Consider the following 21,651-nt stretch of genomic DNA (forward strand, 5'->3'; position numbering starts at 1 on the left):
TATTTTGTTGAGTTTGTTTAACTGAAAAATTAAAATCTTTTCACTGAAGCTAAGATCTTAGCTATTTATTAACCTATGATCTTATTGTTAATATTAGGTCAATCTCTCTTGATCTATCTTGTGTGTGCATGATTCTTCGTGACTTGTGTTTGTGTTTTCTCTTTTGTTGAGTTTTTTAACTGAAAAATTAAAAAAATTTCACTGAAGCTAGGATATTAGCTATTTATTAACCATTTCTACGACAAATAATTTTTTTTTCCAAAATATCTTGTATATATATGTTTTATAATCTAAATGAAAACATTTACTGGACTACTTAAATATGTGATGTGTGATGAAAAACAGTTCTTAATATAAAAATGGAGAAGATATTCATAAAACACAAAGGATTGTTGTTTAGCTTATTTTGGTTTTATTTATTATAAAAGAGAAAAATAAAAAAATCATAGAATGAAAAAAACTCATATTTAAAATTCCACTAATAAGTTTCAGTTGAGGATGATAAAACTTGGTTTAGTTAGTTCTGAGTTTGTATTTGGTTTGATCATTGTTTTTATTTTTGAAGATACATTTATTATATAGAAGTATAACATACTATACTAATAAGTGAATATAGGCTAACTGGATCGATCGTTGATATTTTTATTACGCTAAACTAGTTTGTGGTTTGGGTTTCCATGCAGTTCAAAGAAAAGGTGTGGGTTTCCATATTTATGTGTGTGTCTGAGTGATTGTCTGTTTAAATTGTGTTGTTTCCCTCTTTCTCCATTGACTTGACAAAATGCAGTTGTAGATAAACTTTTTTTTTTAAAACACAGTTGTAGATAAACTATTTTTATTCATTAGTAATTGATCATCTTATTATTTAGTACACTGCAGGCAGAAGAAGCTCCTTATCTATAGAGCAACTAGGAAGTGTGAGAGACATAGAGATGATCCGAAGAGGAAAAAGTGTTTCATGCATCAGCAAGTCTCTTCTTCTGACTCTGAGAGGAGAGGCTTGAGCGGAGGAAATCTTGTTTCGCAGGGTTCTTGACAGTCCCACTAATGAATCTCTGGTACCATTTGCCAGATTCTTTGAGGTTTCTGTCGTTGAGATCAGCCCAATTAACATAACTAAGTCCAAATCTGACGGTAAAGCCTTTACAGAATTCATAATTATCACCAAGGGCCCATGCAAAGTATCCTCTCACGTTAATACCCTTCTCGCTGTAAACAATAACAATCATATATATATATATATACTATTTAAACAAGAAGAAGAAAAAGAAAATAAATATTGGAGAAAAACATGTAGAGTAGCATCCACTTACTTGATGACCTTACGAAGAAAACATAGATGACTACAGAGATAATCAATTCGCCTGTAATCCGCAATAGCCTGCTCACGGTTTTCTGAATCGGGCGTACTAAATCCTAATTAAACCGCAATAACATGAAAAATATTACACAATATTTGAAAGTTAGTTTCTTGGACTAACACCAAAATACACTAATTATGATGTGTAGTATATATGAAAAGAGATGAGTAGAAATATGTGAAACACACCGTTCTCGGTGACATAGATTAAAGGGTTGCCGTATTTGGTTTTGAAGTAGTCCATTACGTAATAAATTCCTTTTGGGTAGTAATAGCTGTTGCCGTTGTCTTTGTCTTCAACGAACTGACAAATGGAAGGAAACATATTTATCAAGAAAAGATAATTAGGGTGTTGTATTAAAAAATTGAATAATGAAAGAGAAATCATAAGGGTGGGTGCATTCATATATACCAGTGGACCAATAAATTCACCACGTGAATTTTTATCTGTAAACACAAAGATAAAATAATTGATGATCACTAACAAGGTATGTTATAACAAAAAGGAGATAGAACATATATATATATATATATGGAAAATATTGTAACTAAGTGGTAATGTTGTAGTACATGAGAGCTTTACGCCAGCGTCATCCTGGGCAGTGTGTTTCGGTGAAGGATAGGTGTTAGGTTTCGGCTGAGCGTACTGAGTGACGTAATAGTTGAGACCAAGAAAATCATATGAACGGGCAACGAGTGCGGCTTCTTCCTCGGTAAAGTTGGGAAGCCGACTACCCACAATCTGCCTCATGATATCTGGGTATCTACCCTTTGTTAGAGGCTCCATGTACCTGATCCATGTATATTTTTGTTTCATTATAAATACATAATGATACATTTTTGGTAATATATAAAATTATATATACCATCCATGGAAGAAATTGGTTCATCCTCTCAGCTGCTTCTATGGAGGCCGGATCAGACTCATCAAATGGAAGAAACCATCTTGTTATCATCACAGGTCCAATCTTCCCTTTTTGGAACTGTTGGTCAAGTGATATATAAAATATATGACTATAAATTAGAATCAGATATGTTAGGTTCACTCCACCCTAATTTTCACATATGGAGACAGACTCACCTTATATTTGGTCCTGTAAAGATCGACGACCGTAGCATGAGCAAGAAGCTGGTTATGTGCAACGATGTAGGGTTCTGTTGAAGAATTTCCGCCGTAACATCTGTGCTTGGTATCAACCATAGGAGAACATCGACCGGGTGCATCTGTTCCGATCGCATAGCCTCTTGTAGGCACTGTGTATAGCTGGTTGATCGTGATCCAATGCTTTACCTTTCCACCAAATTCTCGGAAACACAGATCCGCATAATCTTTGAAATCTTGGCTGTGCATATTAGTATAGAATCATTTCAGTTATACATGAAATTAAGACTAAATCTTCTTCTTCCATCACTAATAATTTTCACTCTCTTCAAATATAATTAAGAAGCATGGCACATACATGATCTGGCGGTCCAAGAAACCTTCATACTCATCTTGGAGTGTTTGAGGAAGGTCCCAGTGAAAGAGGGTAACGAAAGGCGTTATATTCTTTTCGAGGAGTGCATCTATGAGGCTGTGGTAGTAATCAAGGCCTCCTTGGTTCACTCCCCTACTCACTTTTCCTTCTGCTCATGTATATATACATCGTACAGTAATTAGTACTCTTCCAAATAAATCAAATGATGCCATTTGAAATACAAGAATATATATACATTGATCGATACTATATACATACTTGGAATGATTCTTGACCATGCAAAGGAGAATCGGTAGCCAGTAGCATTGATTTCGCCCATCACGTCTACATCTTTCTGCAGTTTACATATTAGTTTTAATCTCATGTCAGTCCACACGTATATTTTATACATATATAGTTCAGTCATGAGTATCAATATATTAACCTGCCATCTCGTATATGATTCACAACTAGTGTCTCCATTCTTCAAATCTGACCCAGCTTTCTCTGAAATTAGTTACAAATACATTAAAATGTGTATATGTAACCAACATTCCTCTCAGATATAAATATAGATGTCACCGTGCAAACGACATACCTGGGTATCGGTGACTGAAGCCATCCCAAATGTTAACACCGCGACCTCTCCCTCCTTCGATCTGAAATAAAAAGAAACAATCATGCAACGAAGTTGGATATTAGCATTTTTGAATACTATTTTCTATATATTCAAAAATATGGTATGGCAACATTTTTTGCATGCCTGGTACGCTGAAGATGCAACACCGAAGATGAAGTCTTTTGGGAAGTTTTTACTGCTTAAACGAGCAGTGTTATTACATGTGAATGGTTCATTCTCTTCGCAAGTAATTTCTTCGTAAGCTTTGCAACTCGCAGCAGCTAATAGAAAAACTAAAGCGAGTCCATGAAGAAGCTTCATGGTTAAATCTGTTGATGTATGTGTTGTGTTGTATGGCATCTTGTGCCCATCTAGGGTTTATATAGGCCTTCATAAAGAAGAGTGACGTATGTATTTTCTTGTCCTGATATTTTGGGAGAGGTTTAGGTGGGATGAGTCCCGTGGGTTCGCTTACTTTAGCTAATGTCACCGATATGTTTTATATTTATTGTTTTGTTTCCACTTTCTAGCTCTTTAATTAATCTTTTCATTATCTAGTGTAAGTATTTTGTTTCTGTTTCTGAAACTTTTATATTTTGTTTTTTTTTGTTACATAGCACATATTTGTATTTCTTAACCTGAACACGACTTGGAAAACGAACTGTCACATCTTCAAATTGATCCGTAGACAGTGATGCGATGCAGCATGTATATATCGAAGGTTTAGCGCAAAACTAGAATGACACACTTCATCAAGATTTGTGTAGTAGATATTCAAATTTTCGTAATACCCCATTAAGTTATTAAAATGTTTATCGAAATATTATCAAGTGTTTAGTCTAGACTAACACTATCCAAAGCCACAGATTTCTTGACCCCCTTCTGTGGTAATCGAGACATTTCCTTTTTCTGCGTGCAAAGCTTTATGCTGTAGACAAGGAAGAAAAATCACTCAACGGCATTGACTTCTGCAAATCAAACGTCTACACCATCATACCTCTCAACGGATAATTCTTTTCAAAATGGCTCAACACTACTTGCTTCACATGAGTTTCTTAGCTTATTTCTCAATGTAATTATCATGCTGATCTGTAAAACTTTCACATTTTTAAATTCAGATGGTTTCTTTAAGTAAAAAAAAAAACACTATCCAAAGCCACACTTATCACAAGCCTCACCGCTCACAATCACAGCATATCTTATTGGTTTTGACCTCTCTATATGTGCTTTATTCCATGAGACCGGTGTCTCCGAAAGACAAAAAGAAAACGAAAACAAACCACTTTTTTTTGTTGCTTTTTTGGTATCGTTTTTAAATGATTAGGAGGGTTTGAACGGATACGGAAACGTCACTTCCAGATAGATAAGAATTATACTTAAGTATTAACCTATAGTTTTCTTCCATATATAGTTTTACTCTAATACTCTAAGTTAGACTTTATACTTTCTACTTATATAATAACCATATTACACATATATAATTTCTATTGATAACACTATTTAACCTATAGTTTTTATAATTCATACGTTTTGTTATAATAGCCATATTACATATATTTAGTTTCTACAGATAAATTCACTACAAAAAGGATCATACTATCACTTAAATAGAATCAGAAAAAATAGGTGTCACCAACTTGAGTTTTAAATCAATTATTTACGTAGCACATATATATAACCTTAACATGTATTATAATATTGCACTAGGTGACTCTCTAGTACTCTTGCGAGAATATAAGAGCAACTCCATTGCTGAACCTCTTTAATGAGGTTCTAAGTAATTTCCAGAATTAATTTAATTAATTTTAATTAATTATCAAAAGTTAAGGAGTTTCAAGCATTTGTAAGTCTATTGGTGAATCCCAAAATGAGGTTCTTATGAATTTTTTTTTTTTGCAACTCATTGGAATAAAATAATATTATAAAAATTATGAAAATAAAATTATGATTATTGAAAAAACAAATATTAAACATACAATAATTAGGATCATACACTTATTAGGATTATTGGTTTCCAAATTTTGCAAATATATTTGCAATTAAATCGGTCTTCAAACGTTCATGTATGCTTTGGTCGCGAAGATCCTCCCAAGTGGGAATTATATTACCGAGATTCGTAGGCATGTCGGTAGAGAACGATAAATCCACCTCTGAACTTCTGCTTATTTCTCCTTCTAACCACATATTTGTATCGTATTGATAAGTGTATCCATCTCGTTCGTCTTCCACTATCATATTGTGTAGTATGATACATGCTCTGATAATGTTGCTGATTTTCTCCTTGTCCCAAAGAAGCGCCGGGTCTCTAACAATTGCAAAACGAGCTTGCAAGACTCCAAATGCACGCTCGACATCTTTTCTGGCGCTTTCTTGACGTTCTGCAAATAACTTCGCCTCAGGACCTTGAGGAAGAGAGATGGATTGGATAAAGGTAGGCCACTTTGGATATATACCGTCGGTGAGGTAGTAGGCCCTATGGTAGGTGTGACCGTTGACGGTGAACTTAAGTTTTGGAGCTCGACCATAGATTATGTCATCAAAAACCGGAGACCGATCAAGGACGTTAATATCGTTTAAGGTACCTGGTGGTCCAAAAAAACGCGTGCCATATCCAAAGGTCTTGTGAAGCTACCGCCTCTAGAACAATAGTTGGCTTTCCTGCACCACGTGTATATAGACCTTTCCAAGAGTGTGGACAATTTTTCCACTCCCAATGCATACAGTCAATGCTTTCTATCATCCCAGGGAAACCGCGTACCTCTCCGATATCAAGTAGTCATTGAAGATCTTCAGGTGTGGGTTTTCGTAGATACTTCTCTCCATATAAATCAATGATTCCTTGAGTAAATTTTTCCAAACACAATAAGGCGGTGGACTCACCCATGCGGAGATATTCGTCCACCATGTCCCCCGCACAACCATAGGCTAACATACGAATTGCCGCAGTACACTTTTGTAGTGGAGTTAGCCCGAACCGTCCTACTGCATCTCTTCTATGCTGAAAATAAGGAACTTCATTGGAGAAGCGATTAACAATCCTCGTGAATAATGACCGGTTCATTCGGAAACGGCGCCTAAAATACTCAGGTGGATAAGTCGGCTCCGCACTGAAATAGTCATTCCATAAACGGTTGTGCCCATCCTCGCGGTTTCTTTCTATGTATGCTCGTCTCCTCGGTACTGGTGGTTGATAGTCCAACATGGTGTTGTACATTTCTTTGTTCTTCGAAATAATCTTCAAACCTGTTTTCTAAATTCCGTTCATCATCGTTGGATGAGGATGCCATGTTTCCTGTAATAAAAGAATTATAAACTCTGTTCAAATATTATATTGAAAGTTATGAAATATCAATTATTATATCAAATACTATATAGATTTTCCTTGCAATATTACATGTATATATTGATCTAAAAAATATCAATTATTATATCAATCAGTCGCTTGTGATAAAGATTTTCCTTGCAATATTACATGTATATATAGATAGGTTCACATGGGCTTTGCAGTATATTTTTGAGGTATCAAATAAAGAAATACAAAGATAGGTTGACATGCTATTTCAATCACTCGCTTGTGATATGCAAGTAAACAAGAACAAGAAGAAAGAAACATAGAAGCATAAACCAAACTTACAAGATGCAGAGAGAAAGTAAAGAAGAAGCAGAGAGAAATACAAAGATGTTTTAATAGAGATAAACAAACACAAGTTTACATAGGTTTTAAATAGAGAAATACAAGTTCATATGATAACAGAAATAAAAAGATAGGTTCACATGACATAAAACAACAAGAGATAGCTAGGTTCACATGACATAAAACAACAAAAGATAGCAGACTCCTCTCTGCTCCCGTGCTCTTCTATTCCACCTGTGACAGAAAGACAACAAAGACAACTCATTAGTTAGGCAAGAGACAACAAAGACAACTCATTAGTTAGGCAAGAGACAACAAAGACAACTAACTCAAACAACTAAAAGCTTATCCTAAGTAATACCTCACTGGAAAGACAAACTTATCCTAACATTTCAGACATCAGTTTAAGTTTAAGTGACTCTTCCATTTCTGAAAGAGGGTCACGCTTCTCAAGCAACTTCTCAAGCAACTTCTGCTTGTTCAGTTTGTCTTTCATCTCCAGCACACTTTTTTATCTCTGTGTGTTTAGACTCCTCTTGAACACCTTTCTTTTTCTTAGCCGCTTTAGCAGCCTTGATACCCGGAGGCCTAGCACCAGGGACCTCCTCTTCGCCTTCACCAGTCTTCCGCTTCGGTGTAGCAAGATTGCCAGGCTTAGCCAAAAAGCACCATTTCTGGTCATGCCTTAGCTCTCTCCAAGCATGCTCCATAGTGAACTTACAACCATGGTCACTGAAGAAAAAGTCGAGTGCTCTCTTCATCACATCATTCTCATTCTCACCGCTTGCTTGGCCCCTCAATGCCGCATCATAGCAACCACAGATTTGCAGGTTAAGTCATTAAGCCTCCCCCACCTTTGCTTGCACTGACCTAGCTCCCTAGGGGAAAACCCAGCATGTTGAACACTTGAGTTGTAGTACTGGAGGATCCTTGACCAAAAAGTCCCCAACTTTTGCTTATTCCCAACGATTGGATCCTTGCTAGTGTTGAGCCAAGCGCTTATGAGAATAACATCCTCCTTCGGAGACCATTTCCTCCTCTCTTTGACAGTGGGTGCCTCTGAGGACTGGCTGCTAAAAGCTGGAAGATCAGCTGAGTCGAGGTCTATGGATTGAGAACCTGAGAGGTTCTCAAACCCTGGAGTGCTAAATTCACCGATTTGGCTTGTTAATAGGCTAACATACCCTGTAGAATACGATGCCATTTTCTAAGTTTGTGGGTTTTGGTTACTTTCTGTGGCTGTGGTAAGCGTGTGTTTTATGGTGGTTTTAAAGTAGTGTTCTTGGTTTAATGATGTATTTACTATCTAACCTAATCCTAACCACCACTCTAGGATAGTTCACATTTAAACAAGCTAGATACTTTAATTAACTTTAAAGACCAATCAACTCAATGCAGTTAGGAAGTTTTTCATTAATTTTTTCAGAAACAATTAAAATAAAAGACACTCAAGCTATCCTATTTTTCACAAGACACTCAAGCTACTTTAAAGTTTGAAATGAACTCGAAGTTACCTTATTATGCGCCATACTCAAGCTCATCAGACACTCGGCTTATGAGCTTCTCCACCTCTCAAGCTCAGACACTCGTTCTATGAGCTTCTCCACCTCTGCCTGCAAATGTTAAAAATATTATACAACATTTTGAAGGCATAAACATAACCTAAATAATAAAGAAAATATAGAAGGCAGCTCACCTTCAACACCAGATTCTCGACTTCCAGCTTTATCACCAGCGATTTATGCTCCTCACTTTTTTCCACCCGCGTTTTCAAGAACCCTATCTCTTCCTCGACTGCACAGACCCAGGGCTGCCTGTAATGCATCCCATCATCCTACACAAATAAAAAATGTATCAAGAACCCACTAGACAGACACAAAAAAATGTATCAAGAACCAAGAAAGTCAGTTCACTTACTTTGTACTCCTTGCAAGTGAAGAACCTCTTCCCTGGTAGGTAGTCATAGACTTCTGCTGGAGCTCTCTCGCGCACTAAGCGTTGCCCACAAACACAAATGTTCTTGAATTCCTTGCATCGAGTCGGTTACAAAATGCAGGGAATCGTAGTGGTCCTTCTACGCCTTCATAGCTCTCATCTCTTCACTAGGATCCATGACCTAACCTCCAATAGTGTCAAAAACAATAACTCGCATCAGTAACAAGAAGTAACCAATACCATATATCGATTCAGGAAACCCCTATTTTGAAAACCAACCATAAATCGATTTGGAAACCATCTCGAGTACAACCACAAACGAAGAAGAAAACTCCAAATACGAATCAAAAATCGTATCCCAAATCGGCTTCGAACCCAGACGAAAACCCTAATTTCAAATCGATCCCAAAATCGATTTTAAACCCAGAATCGAACACAAGTGAGACGAAAACATCAAGGAACAACAAGTAATCACTAAATCGAACCCTAAACAACTCGAATATATGATTTTCCTATCGATTTACCTAAGAAAAGCTTTCGATTTCGAATCGCCAAAAATCGCCTTCGGTGGTTTTCTTTTTCTCTCTCTCGCGTAAATGTTTTTTTTTTTGGTTAACGCGACTTGGCGAAAATCAGACGCACAGGACGTGCCACGTCAGTAAGGATTGCCTCTAAAATCTCCTAATTAAGGGGTACCTCTACCCAGCCCAATAACTTTTAATTGTTTTTTAATCCAACCCACCTAAGAGATTGAGCTAAGGAGCTCAAATAAGCCCGCGATGGAGATGGTCTAAGGGGCACCTCTACCCAGCCCAATAACTTTTAATTGTTTTTTAATCCAACCCACCTAAGAGATTGAGCTAAGGAGCTCAAATAAGCCCGCGATGGAGATGGTCTAAGTTAGACTTTATACTTTCTACTTATATAATAACCATATTACACATATATAATTTCTATTGATAACACTATTTAACCTATAGTTTTTATAATTCATACGTTTTGTTATAAATAGCCATATTACATATATTTAGTTTCTATAGATAAAATTCACTACAAAAAGGATCATATTACATCACTTAAATAGAATCAGAAAAATAGGTATCACCAACTTGAGTTTTAGATCAATTATTTACGTAGCACATATATATACCTTAACATGTATTAATAATATTGCACTAGATGACTCTCTAGTACTCTTGCAAGAATATAACTATTTATGAACTAATTGATATTTACTTTCAGTTTTAAATAATTTATAATTTGTATATAATTTATTTTCAGATAAATTGCTTGAAATATTTTAAGTTGGCTATCACTTTTCAGATATACATTCAATCAAAAAATTATAAAATTAACTGCTCATATTTTAAGAAAAAATTAAATAGTTCAAACATGAATTAAAATAAATTGTTCATATTTTAAAACAAAAACACTTAAATTTATGTGATTCAGGCCTTCGATATATTAGGATGGGCCACAAATAATAGTTTCAGCTTAAGCAGCATTTACGTTATAAATTTATACTGGATTTTATTAGGTTAACATGTTCTTTCTGCAAAGTGCAAACTGCCATGAGAAGTAATGCCCTATGGATGTTAAGGTACGAGTTATGGTCAACAATAATCTTGACGGAACAACAAGCCGTCGTCATCTTTAAAACATGCGCAAACTAAGTATGTATTTTCTGGTGGATGCTCGGATCATCAATGTCGTCAAATCTCTTTAAAGCCAGTTTTATTAAAACCTAAGAGACCCTTTAAATTCACAAATGGAGTTGTGGATATGCCAGAGTTACAAAAACTAGTTCATATATGTTAATCATAAACCCTGAAATCATGATTCTAAACCCTAGAACATCAACCCTATTTTCGGTATTTAGTATTATAAGTATTAATTATAATTATGTGAAAATTTGTAAAATTCCTATATTATTTTAAGTTTACAAAAAATCATTATATCTATACTAAAAAGGATGTATTTGAAATTTTCAATATATAATTCAGCAAACTGATTTTTCAAAGAAATCGATAGTAAATTTAGAGAGTCAGCTTTACGATAGTAAGTTGATTCTATTATCGTGTTTGAGTTCAAGACGTTTCTTAAACATTATCTCCTAGTAAATTTATCTGCTTTTCAACAGCGAAATGATTTCTCCGAGAATACCTTGTGGTAAACTAAGATCCGCTACCAGTTTCTGAACCTCATAGTATATTGGTACACGATTATCTTCTGGTAGGACACCTCTAACAAAATCAGCAATTGCATCCACGTATTCTTCAGCCAAATTATAATTTGTCTTAATACCCATCAATCTAATAACAGCTGATAAGCTGAATGATCATCTTTACAACCTTTATACAAAGGTTGTTTTATACAAGTGTTGTTTTCTGCATCCAACATGTCAAAAAAATATCATAGATTCTTCATTGGGTTCTTCCCCTCTATAATGATCATTTACCATTTGGTCAGTGCCTACACCATAATCTATATCAGTTCTTGTTTCTTATAGTCTATCAACATGTTGATGTTTACTAGTACTACCATATTCATAACCAGTTTCTCCATGAGGATACTAAACCTTATAATTCCGTGTAAACCCTTTCATATATAAATGAGTTCAAACATCTCATTCCTTTAAAACTCTACTATTATTGCAGGAAGAGCAGTGACATATTAACATACCGGTATTTGTTTCTGGTTGTTGTTGAACAAGCCTCATGAATTCGTCAATGCTTTCTATGTATTCTTCTGTAAGCAAATTGGTATTTGGATCCAAATAATGTTTATCCATCCACGGACAATAATAATTTCCAGATGACATGGTTTTTTCGGATTTATAGTGATTGAAGAGAGTGAAGAGTGAATGAAGTGAATGAGGGAGTTGGTATTTATAAAAGAAAGTTTTCGGCATTTCGACAGATTTCCGATGACATTCCGAAGGAAAAAATATATTCATCGGAATGCTATCGGTATTTAAAAACATAAAATGGCTATAAACACGGTCATATTCTCGTCATTTTATATAAATATTAGTAATAGTCAAATGATTCGTCGGATTTTTTTAGGAATAGTGGTCGGAAATTTGTCAGAAATTGATTTTTTGAAAATATTTGTAACAGTCAAAAGTGTCGTCGGAAATTCATCGGTATATTCTGAATGAATTTTCGACAAAAGTGAAAATTTAACCATTTAATATTTGTCGCCCAACGGTTGTATATTTTGTCGGTATATTGTCGGAATGGCATCACTATCTTCCGACAATTTTTGTATCGTCGGAATTTTTCGACGAATCTCTGATGAATGCTAATATTGGATGGTTGTCGGTATGTCGTTGGAAATCGATCAGAATTTTCCGACGAATTTGTTTTCCGTCGGATGGTCCGTCAGAATTGACATTGTTTTCTTGTAGTGCATGTTTCTAAACAATTCTTATTTATCTTGTTATCCATGTTACCAATAGTAGAAAAACATACTTTAATTTAATAATATGGATGTGTTAGTGAAGAAAATATTTACTGGTAATTCATAAAGGTTTTTTGTGTTTTCCTGATAGATTTATTCTTGGATTCACCCCATAGGGTGAATCTTTAGGTTCACCATCCAATAGGAGTCAGTTATTTCACAATTAATATCTTTTAAAAAAAGAAACAAAATATTTTCAAGTTATATTATATTTTTAAAATAAAAAGGTTAAAAATAAATAAAATAGTAATATATGCAAAATAAAGATTTAAAAAAAATATTTTAACATCGTTATCAAAACACTAAACCCAAACCCTAAACTTTAAATCCTAACTCTTGATTAAACTCTAAACCCTGGATAAATCCTAAACCTTAAATTAAAAACATTAAACACTAAATCTTAAAATATTATATCCTTAATCTTAAAAGATTTTAGGGATTAAAATTAAGAGTTTAGTATTTTTAGGATTTAGTGTTTAGTGTTTTTGATTTATATTTTAGGATTATCCAATGGTTTAGGATTTTTACCCAAATATTTAGGATTTAGAGTTTAAGGATAAGGGTTTAGTATTTTGATTACAGTGTTAAAATATTAAAAGTTTTTTTTTGCATAGATTAGGGTTTAGGGTTTAGAGTTTAGGATTATCCAAGTGTACTTAGGGTATATCAAAGTTTTATGGTTTAAGATTTAGTGTTTTTTACGTTGTTAAAATAATTTTTACAAATGGTTACTTTTATTATTATTTTTATTTATTTTTAATTTTTTTTAAACTTTAAAAACATAATATAAATTGACAATATTTGTTTTTTTTTTAAAGATATCGATTATGATATAACTGATTCCTATTGGTTTTATTAACCTATGATCTTATTGTTAATATTAGGTCAATCTCTCTTGATCTATCTTGTGTGTGCTTGATTTTTCGTGACTTGTGTTTGTGTTTTCTCTTTTGTTGAGTTTTTTAACTGAAAAATTAAAATCTTTTCACTGAAGCTAGGATATTAGCTATTTATTAACCATTTCTACGACAAATAATTATTTTTTGCCAAAATGTCTTGTATATATATGTTTTATAATCTAAATGAAAACAATTACTGGACTACTTAAATATGTGATGTGTGATGAAAAACAGTTCTTAATATAAAAATGGAGAAGTATACTCATGACACAAAGGATTGTTATTTAGCTTATTTTGGTTTTATTGATTATAAAAGAGAAAAAATCAAAAAAATCATAGAATGAAAAAATCTCATATTTAAAGTTCCACTAATAAGTTTCAATTGAGGATGATAAAACTTTGGTTTAGTTAGTTTTGAGTTTGTATTTGGTTTGATCATTGTTTTTATTTTGAAGATACATTTTTTATATAGAGTATAACTTACTATACTAATAAGTGAATATAGGCTTACTGGATCGTTGATATTTTTATTACGCTAAACTAGTTTGTGGTTTGGGTTTCCCATGCAGTTCAAAGAAAAGGTGTGGGTTTCCATATTTATGTGTGTGTCTGAGTGATTGTCTGTTTAAATTGTGTTGTTTCCCTCTTTCTCCATTGACTTGACAAAATGCAGTTGTAGATAAACTTTTTTTTTTAAACACAGTTGTAGATAAACTATTTTTATTCATTAGTAATTGATCATCTTTTTATTTAGTACACTGTAGGTAGAAGAAGCTCCTTGTCTATGGAGCAACTAGGAAGTGTGAGAGGCATAGAGATGATCCCGAAGAGGAAAAAGTGTTTCATGCATCAGCAAGTCTCTTCTTCTGACTCTGAGAGGAGAGGCTTGAGCGGAGGAAATCTTGTTTCGCAGGGTTCTTGACAGTCCCACTAATGAATCTCTGGTACCATTTGCCAGATTCTTTGAGGTTTCTGTCGTTGAGATCAGCCCAATTAACATAACTAAGTCCAAATCTGACGGTAAAGCCTTTACAGAATTCATAATTATCACCAAGGGCCCATGCAAAGTATCCTCTCACGTTAATACCCTTCTCGCTGTAAACAATAACAATCATATATATATATATATACTATTTAAACAAGAAGAAGAAAAAGAAAATAAATATTGGAAGAAAAACATGTAGAGTAGCATCCACTTACTTGATGACCTTACGAAGAAAACATAGATGACTACAGAGATAATCAATTCGCCTGTAATCCGCAATAGCCTGCTCACGGTTTTCTGAATCGGGCGTACTAAATCCTAATTAAACCGCAATAACATGAAAAATATTACACAATATTTGAAAGTTAGTTTCTTGGACTAACACCAAAATACACTAATTATGATGTGTAGTATATATGAAAAGAGATGAGTAGAAATATGTAGAACACACCGTTCTCGGTGACATAGATTAAAGGGTTGCCGTATTTGGTTTTGAAGTAGTCCATTACGTAATAAATTCCTTTTGGGTAGTAATAGCTGTTGCCGTTGTCTTTGTCTTCAACGAACTGACAAATGGAAGGAAACATATTTATCAAGAAAAGATAATTAGGGTGTTGTATTAAAAAATTGAATAATGAAAGAGAAATCATAAGGGTGGGTGCATTCATATATACCAGTGGACCAATAAATTCACCACGTGAATTTTTATCTGTAAACACAAAGATAAAATAATTGATGATCACTAACAAGGTATGTTATAACAAAAAGGAGATAGAACATATATATATATATATATATGGAAATATTGTAACTAAGTGGTAATGTTGTAGTACATGAGAGCTTTACGCCAGCGTCATCCTGGGCAGTGTGTTTCGGTGAAGGATAGGTGTTAGGTTTCGGCTGAGCGTACTGAGTGACGTAATAGTTGAGACCAAGAAAATCATATGAACGGGCAACGAGTGCGGCTTCTTCCTCGGTAAAGTTGGGAAGCCGACTACCCACAATCTGCCTCATGATATCTGGGTATCTACCCTTTGTTAGAGGCTCCATGTACCTGATCCATGTATATTTTTGTTTCATTATAAATACATAATGATACATTTTTGGTAATATATAAAATTATATATACCATCCATGGAAGAATTGGTTCATCCTCTCAGCTGCTTCTATGGAGGCCGGATCAGACTCATCAAATGGAAGAAACCATCTTGTTATCATCACAGGTCCAATCTTCCCTCTTTGGAACTGTTGGTCAAGTGATATATAAATATATATGACTATAAATTAGAATCAGATATGTTAGATTCACTCCACCTTAATTTTCACATATGGAGACAGACTCACCTTATATTTGGTCCTGTAAAGATCGACGACCGTAGCATGAGCAAGAAGCTGGTTATGTGCAACGATGTAGGGTTCTGTTGAAGAATTTCCGCCGTAACATCTGTGCTTGGTATCAACCATAGGAGAACATCGACCGGGTGCATCTGTTCCGATCGCATAGCCTCTTGTAGGCACTGTGTATAGCTGGTTGATCGTGATCCAATGCTTTACCTTTCCACCAAATTCTCGGAAACACAGATCCGCATAATCTTTGAAATCTTGGCTGTGCATATTAGTATAGAATCATTTCAGTAATACATGAAATTAAGACTAAATCTTCTTCTTCCATCACTAATAATTTTCACTCTCTTCAAATATAATTAAGAAGCATGGCACATACATGATCTGGCGGTCCAAGAAACCTTCATACTCATCTTGGAGTGTTTGAGGAAGGTCCCAGTGAAAGAGGGTAACGAAAGGCGTTATATTCTTTTCGAGGAGTGCATCTATGAGGCTGTGGTAGTAATCAAGGCCTCCTTGGTTCACTCCCCTACTCACTTTTCCTTCTGCTCATGTATATATACATCGTACAGTAATTAGTACTCTTCCAAATAAATCAAATGATGCCATTTGAAATACAAGAATATATATACATTGATCGATACTATATACATACTTGGAATGATTCTTGACCATGCAAAGGAGAATCGGTAGCCAGTAGCATTGATTTCGCCCATCACGTCTACATCTTTCTGCAGTTTACATATTAGTTTTAATCTCATGTCAGTCCACACGTATATTTTATACATATATAGTTCAGTCATGAGTATCAATATATTAACCTGCCATCTCGTATATGATTCACAACTAGTGTCTCCATTCTTCAAATCTGACCCAGCTTTCTCTGAAATTAGTTACAAATACATTAAAATGTGTATATGTAACCAACATTCCTCTCAGATATAAATATAGATGTCACCGTGCAAACGACATACCTGGGTATCGGTGACTGAAGCCATCCCAAATGTTAACACCGCGACCTCTCCCTCCTTCGATCTGAAATAAAAAGAAACAATCATGCAACGAAGTTGGATATTAGCATTTTTGAATACTATTTTCTATATATTCAAAAATATGGTATGGCAACATTTTTTGCATGCCTGGTACGCTGAAGATGCAACACCGAAGATGAAGTCTTTTGGGAAGTTTTTACTGCTTAAACGAGCAGTGTTATTACATGTGAATGGTTCATTCTCTTCGCAAGTAATTTCTTCGTAAGCTTTGCAACTCGCAGCAGCTAATAGAAAAACTAAAGCGAGTCCATGAAGAAGCTTCATGGTTAAATCTGTTGATGTATGTGTTGTGTTGTATGGAATCTTGTGCCCATCTAGGGTTTATATAGGCCTTCATAAAGAAGAGTGACGTATGTATTTTCTTGTCCTGATATTTTGGGAGAGGTTTAGGTGGGATGAGTCCCGTGGGTTCGCTTACTTTAGCTAATGTCACCGATATGTTTTATATTTATTGTTTTGTTTCCACTTTCTAGCTCTTTAATTAATCTTTTCATTATCTAGTGTAAGTATTTTGTTTCTGTTTCTGAAACTTTTATATTTTGTTTTTTTGTTACATAGCACATATTTGTAGTTCTTAACCGGAAAAACACGACTTGGAAAACGAACTGTCACATCTTCAAATTGATCCGTCGACAGTGATGCGATGCAGCATGTATATATCGAAGGTTTGCGCAAAACTAGAATGACACACTTCATCAAGATTTGTTGTAGTAGATAATGTTCAAATCTTCGTGATACCGCCATTAAGTTATTAAAATGTTTATCGAAATATTATCAAGTGTTTAGTCTAGACTAACACTATCCAAAGCCACACTTATCACAAGCCTCACCGCTCACAATCACATCATATCTTATTGGTTTTGACCTCTCTATATGTGCTTTATCCCATGAGACCGGTGTCTCCGAAAGACAAAAGAAAACGAAAACAAACCACCTTTTTTTTTTTGGTATCGTTTTAAATGATTGGGAGGTTTGAACGGATACGGAAACGTCACTTCCAGGTAGATAAGAATGATACTTAAGTAATAACCTATAGTTTTCTTCCATATATAGTTTTACTCTAATACTCTAAGTTAGACTTCAAACTTTTTAATTTAAATAATAACCATATTACATATATATAATTTCTATTGATAACACTATCTAATTACGTATATAATAACCATATTAATTTTTGTAATATTTTTGATTGTTATGTTTCCACTATTTAGTCTTTCATTATCTATTGCATTTTTTTGTTTGATCTCTATAATATTTTTTGAGAAGTCAATTTTCTATGTGTCACGCTCACATTAATTTTCAAGATGGTTGATTACACGAATACCATTAATGAATTAAAATTATTACAGTTAAATATTTTTATTGATTTTTTATTTAGTTTCCTTTTAAAATTTTCCAAGTAACATATATAATAAAAAGGAAAAATTTTAAAATTTTAAAATCGAATTTAAAAACGAAAATATATGCCTATATAATATGATTTCATTAAAAAGAAAAGTTCACAAAATAGGAATATTTCATTTAAAAATAAAATAAAATATACTTTTGAAGTAATAAAATACTTTATGTATATATATATTTCTTTGATGAAAATATATATTTGTATATAATATGATTTCATAAAATAAAATTTCACATAGATAATCTTGATAATATAAAAATAAATCTTTTTATTTTAAAACATAATTTTAAACAATACAATTTGATAGTAATATATATATTTCCTTAAATGATTACATAAATAATTAAGTAACATAAACAAATATATGTTTAATTGACTAAAATAATTTATAATTAGTATTATCGAAATATTTTAATTATTTCATATATTTATTTTATAATATCTTTAAACTACAGCAAAAAATATCTATAAATTATATTTTACTTACATAATATAATTTCTCAAATACACTCACAGTTTTTTACTGTTTATTTATAAGAGATATTAGAAAATGAAAAGTAGATTATAACAGTAAACATCTTTTGATCAAATAATTACAAAATATTTTAAATTAAAATAACAAGATATATTTTAACAATGTAGATATATTATATTTTATCATTATTAAAATTGTAAGTTTTCTTAATATTAATTTTCTTTTAAATTTTATGTTTTTATGTTTGTGGAACTTAACATAACCATAATAAAAATATGAAAGAAAATCTGAATTCCGAATTTTAAGATTATTTAAAATAAATTTCAGCTTACCATTCAATAAATCTAAGGCATAAAATTATTTAAAATTTATAAAATATTTTAATTACTGTAGATATTGATATGTGTTCATGAGCTTCCAAAAATATATCAGTTATTTATGTATGTAACTTCCTATTGATCATTGATAAATATATGAAAATACATGCACATTAAACGATAAATAAAAATAATCTGATATGACTTAACTATCGTAAAAAATAATTATATTTCAGTTTTAGTTTGAAACAATATATGCAACTTAAATATACTCACAACATGAGTAACTCGACTAATCCAACTTATATCTAATAGCATAGATTAAACTACAATAAGAGTATATAATTTTATTGTAATAATTAATTTTACAAATATAAATTATAGGATGATTCAAAATATAGTAACAAATAAAAATAAATATTAACCAACTGTTATAATTTATTTCTTTTGTAAAATTTATATATGTAGGCATGAACTTCATAATATCATCGTTATATTAATTTATTTAATTTGTAATCCAACACTTTAGTTTATTTTTTATTTCATTCTAAGCATAATATATCTTAATTTATAAATAATCATCCTAAAATATATTTACATATATAAGATAACTAACCAACTTAAATGAAAATAAGAAAATTAAAAAAAAATTAATATATTTAGAATAAAAAAATATTAATTGAATTCAAAGAAATAATTGCAAACCAATATTTCTAAATAATAATTAAATCGACTGTAAAAACAAAAAAAAACTGACAACCTATAACATATCTAAATTGTATATCTAATTAAAGTTATATAATATTATTAATATAAATTATGCATACAATTATAAATTAATATAAAATTAAAAACAAATAGCAATTAATTATTATAATATATTTATTTTATAAATATTTATACCAGTGCATAGCACATATTTGTGTTCCTTAACCGGAACATGAACACATCTTCACATTGATCCGTAAGCAGTCATGCAGTGATGCAATGCAGCATGTAAGATTTGTGCAAAACTAGAACGACACGCAACGTCAAGATTCGTTATTGAAAATGTATATCGAAATATTATCAAGCGTTGAATCTAGAGTAACACTGGCTCAAAGCTACACTTAATAAACGCCTTACCGCTCACTAGATCACATCATATCTTATTGGGTTTGATAGCTCTATATCTGCTTTATCACACGAAACTGGTGCTTACGAAAGAATAAAAAACTAAAACCAACCACGTCTTTTGCTTTTTTGGTATCGTTTTTAAATGATTGGAAGGGTTGGGACAGATATGGATCCACAACTTCCGTGTAAATCATCTAGAAAGAAATAAAATTTTAAGTTTTATTTTTTTTTGTAAAATTAACCTGAGACGATTTACATGAAAGTCATCTAGGTATAAAAAAATATTGATTTTTTAATTTCTTACTAGACAATTTTTGTGTAAACCGTCCACGAAAAGTCAAATTTTTAACATAAGCCGGTCAAATGCAAAGCTTACTTATTTACCCTAAATGACTTACATATGGAAGTTGTTTCTGATTTTCTCGACATTTTTTTAACAAAAGTATACCAATATTTACAAATGACGACTTTCAGAGAAATCTTCAGTAGAAACAATTTCTCTGGAAGTAGTCCTTTGTAAAATTTAATTGCAAAAATAACATAAATTGAAGACTTCTCCGGAAATCTACCAGAAGACTGTCTTCTGCCTCGATGTTTAATAAACTTGTATTTTTTCTAAAATTATAAAGATTTTCCAACATTTTTCTTGTTATTTCATGTATATTAGTCAATATTGGGAATGAATTTTGTGATCGGGATCATTTTCATTTGATAGTCATTATTTACGCTTGCAGAAGGCATCACAAGAGTGATTGTATGTGTGTGGTATGTATTTTGAAGCGACGTAAAAGAGAACGTCACAGTTCTCAAGGAAATTCTGGAGCAGTAGAGGTTAGTAATGTGTTTTGTTTATCCAAAAGGTAACACACAAACCGGGTGCTTGGCTTCAATTGGCTGTAACTAAATATCTTTCTTTCTTTCTTGAAGGAATCTTCACCTGTGAGAAGTCCGTCTATGGATAATTCATCTATAAATATGCATGAGGAGCAGGACATGGATGTTGATGTTGACAACAAAACTGGACAAGCAGGAAAAACATAAATCGTGGAACTAGATTGTCCTGTGGCAAAAAGACAAAGAGTTGGTGAAAATGTGGAGGAAGTGGAAACCCTTGAGGTGGAGAGTGAAACTAAAACCAAACCTACTGTCGAGGATAAGACTCAATCGATTGATAGATCGACAGAAGAGACTGGTGACGAGCCCCTGACCAGTGCTGCAGAGAAATTGGTTGTTTTAGCTTCTGTTGAAGGTCCAAAATCAACTCAGGATGATGAGGAAGACAAGGCAAAACGACTCCGAGAGCAGAAGGTACTCTCCGAGCTTTGATTATGATGTTTTGACTAAGCAGCAAGCACTACTCAGATTAATTGTGTTATTTCAGGAGTTAGTGCGTAAACAATGGAGAGCTAAGATGCATGAGAAGTTTCAACTCAGAAACCCTCAGCTGTTAAATCTCTGCAAGACTATCTTTCCTAACAGCAAAAACCATAGTTCTGTCTGGAACGGACCTCACTCACTGTTTAAACGTCCAGAAGGCTCAAATCGTACTAGTTCCTTCCACAAAGCAGTTGAGGCCTTGAGAAATAGTAATTAA

General features: G+C 33.0%; 2 protein-coding genes and 2 pseudogenes across 3 annotated transcripts; 1 reads left to right on the forward strand and 3 right to left on the reverse strand.

Moving 5' to 3' along the window:
- Positions 1–818: 818 nt before the first annotated feature.
- Positions 819–3,791, reverse strand: LOC130503000 (myrosinase-like; annotated as a pseudogene). The gene is made up of 12 exons (XR_008940589.1): positions 3,581–3,791; positions 3,416–3,476; positions 3,263–3,324; positions 3,097–3,172; positions 2,821–2,986; positions 2,442–2,703; positions 2,227–2,343; positions 1,931–2,151; positions 1,773–1,807; positions 1,550–1,664; positions 1,314–1,416; positions 819–1,209 (listed from the first exon to the last, which is right to left on the reverse strand). The product of XR_008940589.1 is annotated as a myrosinase-like (transcript).
- A 3,740-nt stretch (positions 3,792–7,531) lies between these two features.
- Positions 7,532–8,274, reverse strand: LOC130503001 (glutathione S-transferase T3-like). Its single transcript, XM_056997674.1, has 2 exons — positions 7,941–8,274; positions 7,532–7,857 (listed from the first exon to the last, which is right to left on the reverse strand). Exons 1-2 carry the CDS (start codon positions 8,272–8,274, stop codon positions 7,532–7,534), a joined length of 660 nt encoding a protein of 219 aa, XP_056853654.1.
- Positions 8,275–14,069: 5,795 nt separating this feature from the next.
- Positions 14,070–17,048, reverse strand: LOC130502999 (myrosinase-like). Its single transcript, XM_056997673.1, has 12 exons — positions 16,835–17,048; positions 16,670–16,730; positions 16,517–16,578; positions 16,351–16,426; positions 16,075–16,240; positions 15,696–15,957; positions 15,481–15,596; positions 15,185–15,405; positions 15,026–15,060; positions 14,803–14,917; positions 14,567–14,669; positions 14,070–14,461 (listed from the first exon to the last, which is right to left on the reverse strand). Exons 1-12 carry the CDS (start codon positions 17,009–17,011, stop codon positions 14,209–14,211), a joined length of 1,647 nt encoding a protein of 548 aa, XP_056853653.1. The 5' UTR covers positions 17,012–17,048; the 3' UTR covers positions 14,070–14,208.
- Positions 17,049–20,517: 3,469 nt separating this feature from the next.
- On the forward strand, positions 20,518–21,651 carry LOC130502997 (uncharacterized; annotated as a pseudogene).

This window comes from Raphanus sativus, unplaced genomic scaffold, assembly GCF_000801105.2.
Source record: "Raphanus sativus cultivar WK10039 unplaced genomic scaffold, ASM80110v3 Scaffold0754, whole genome shotgun sequence".
Lineage (NCBI taxonomy): Eukaryota > Viridiplantae > Streptophyta > Magnoliopsida > Brassicales > Brassicaceae > Raphanus > Raphanus sativus.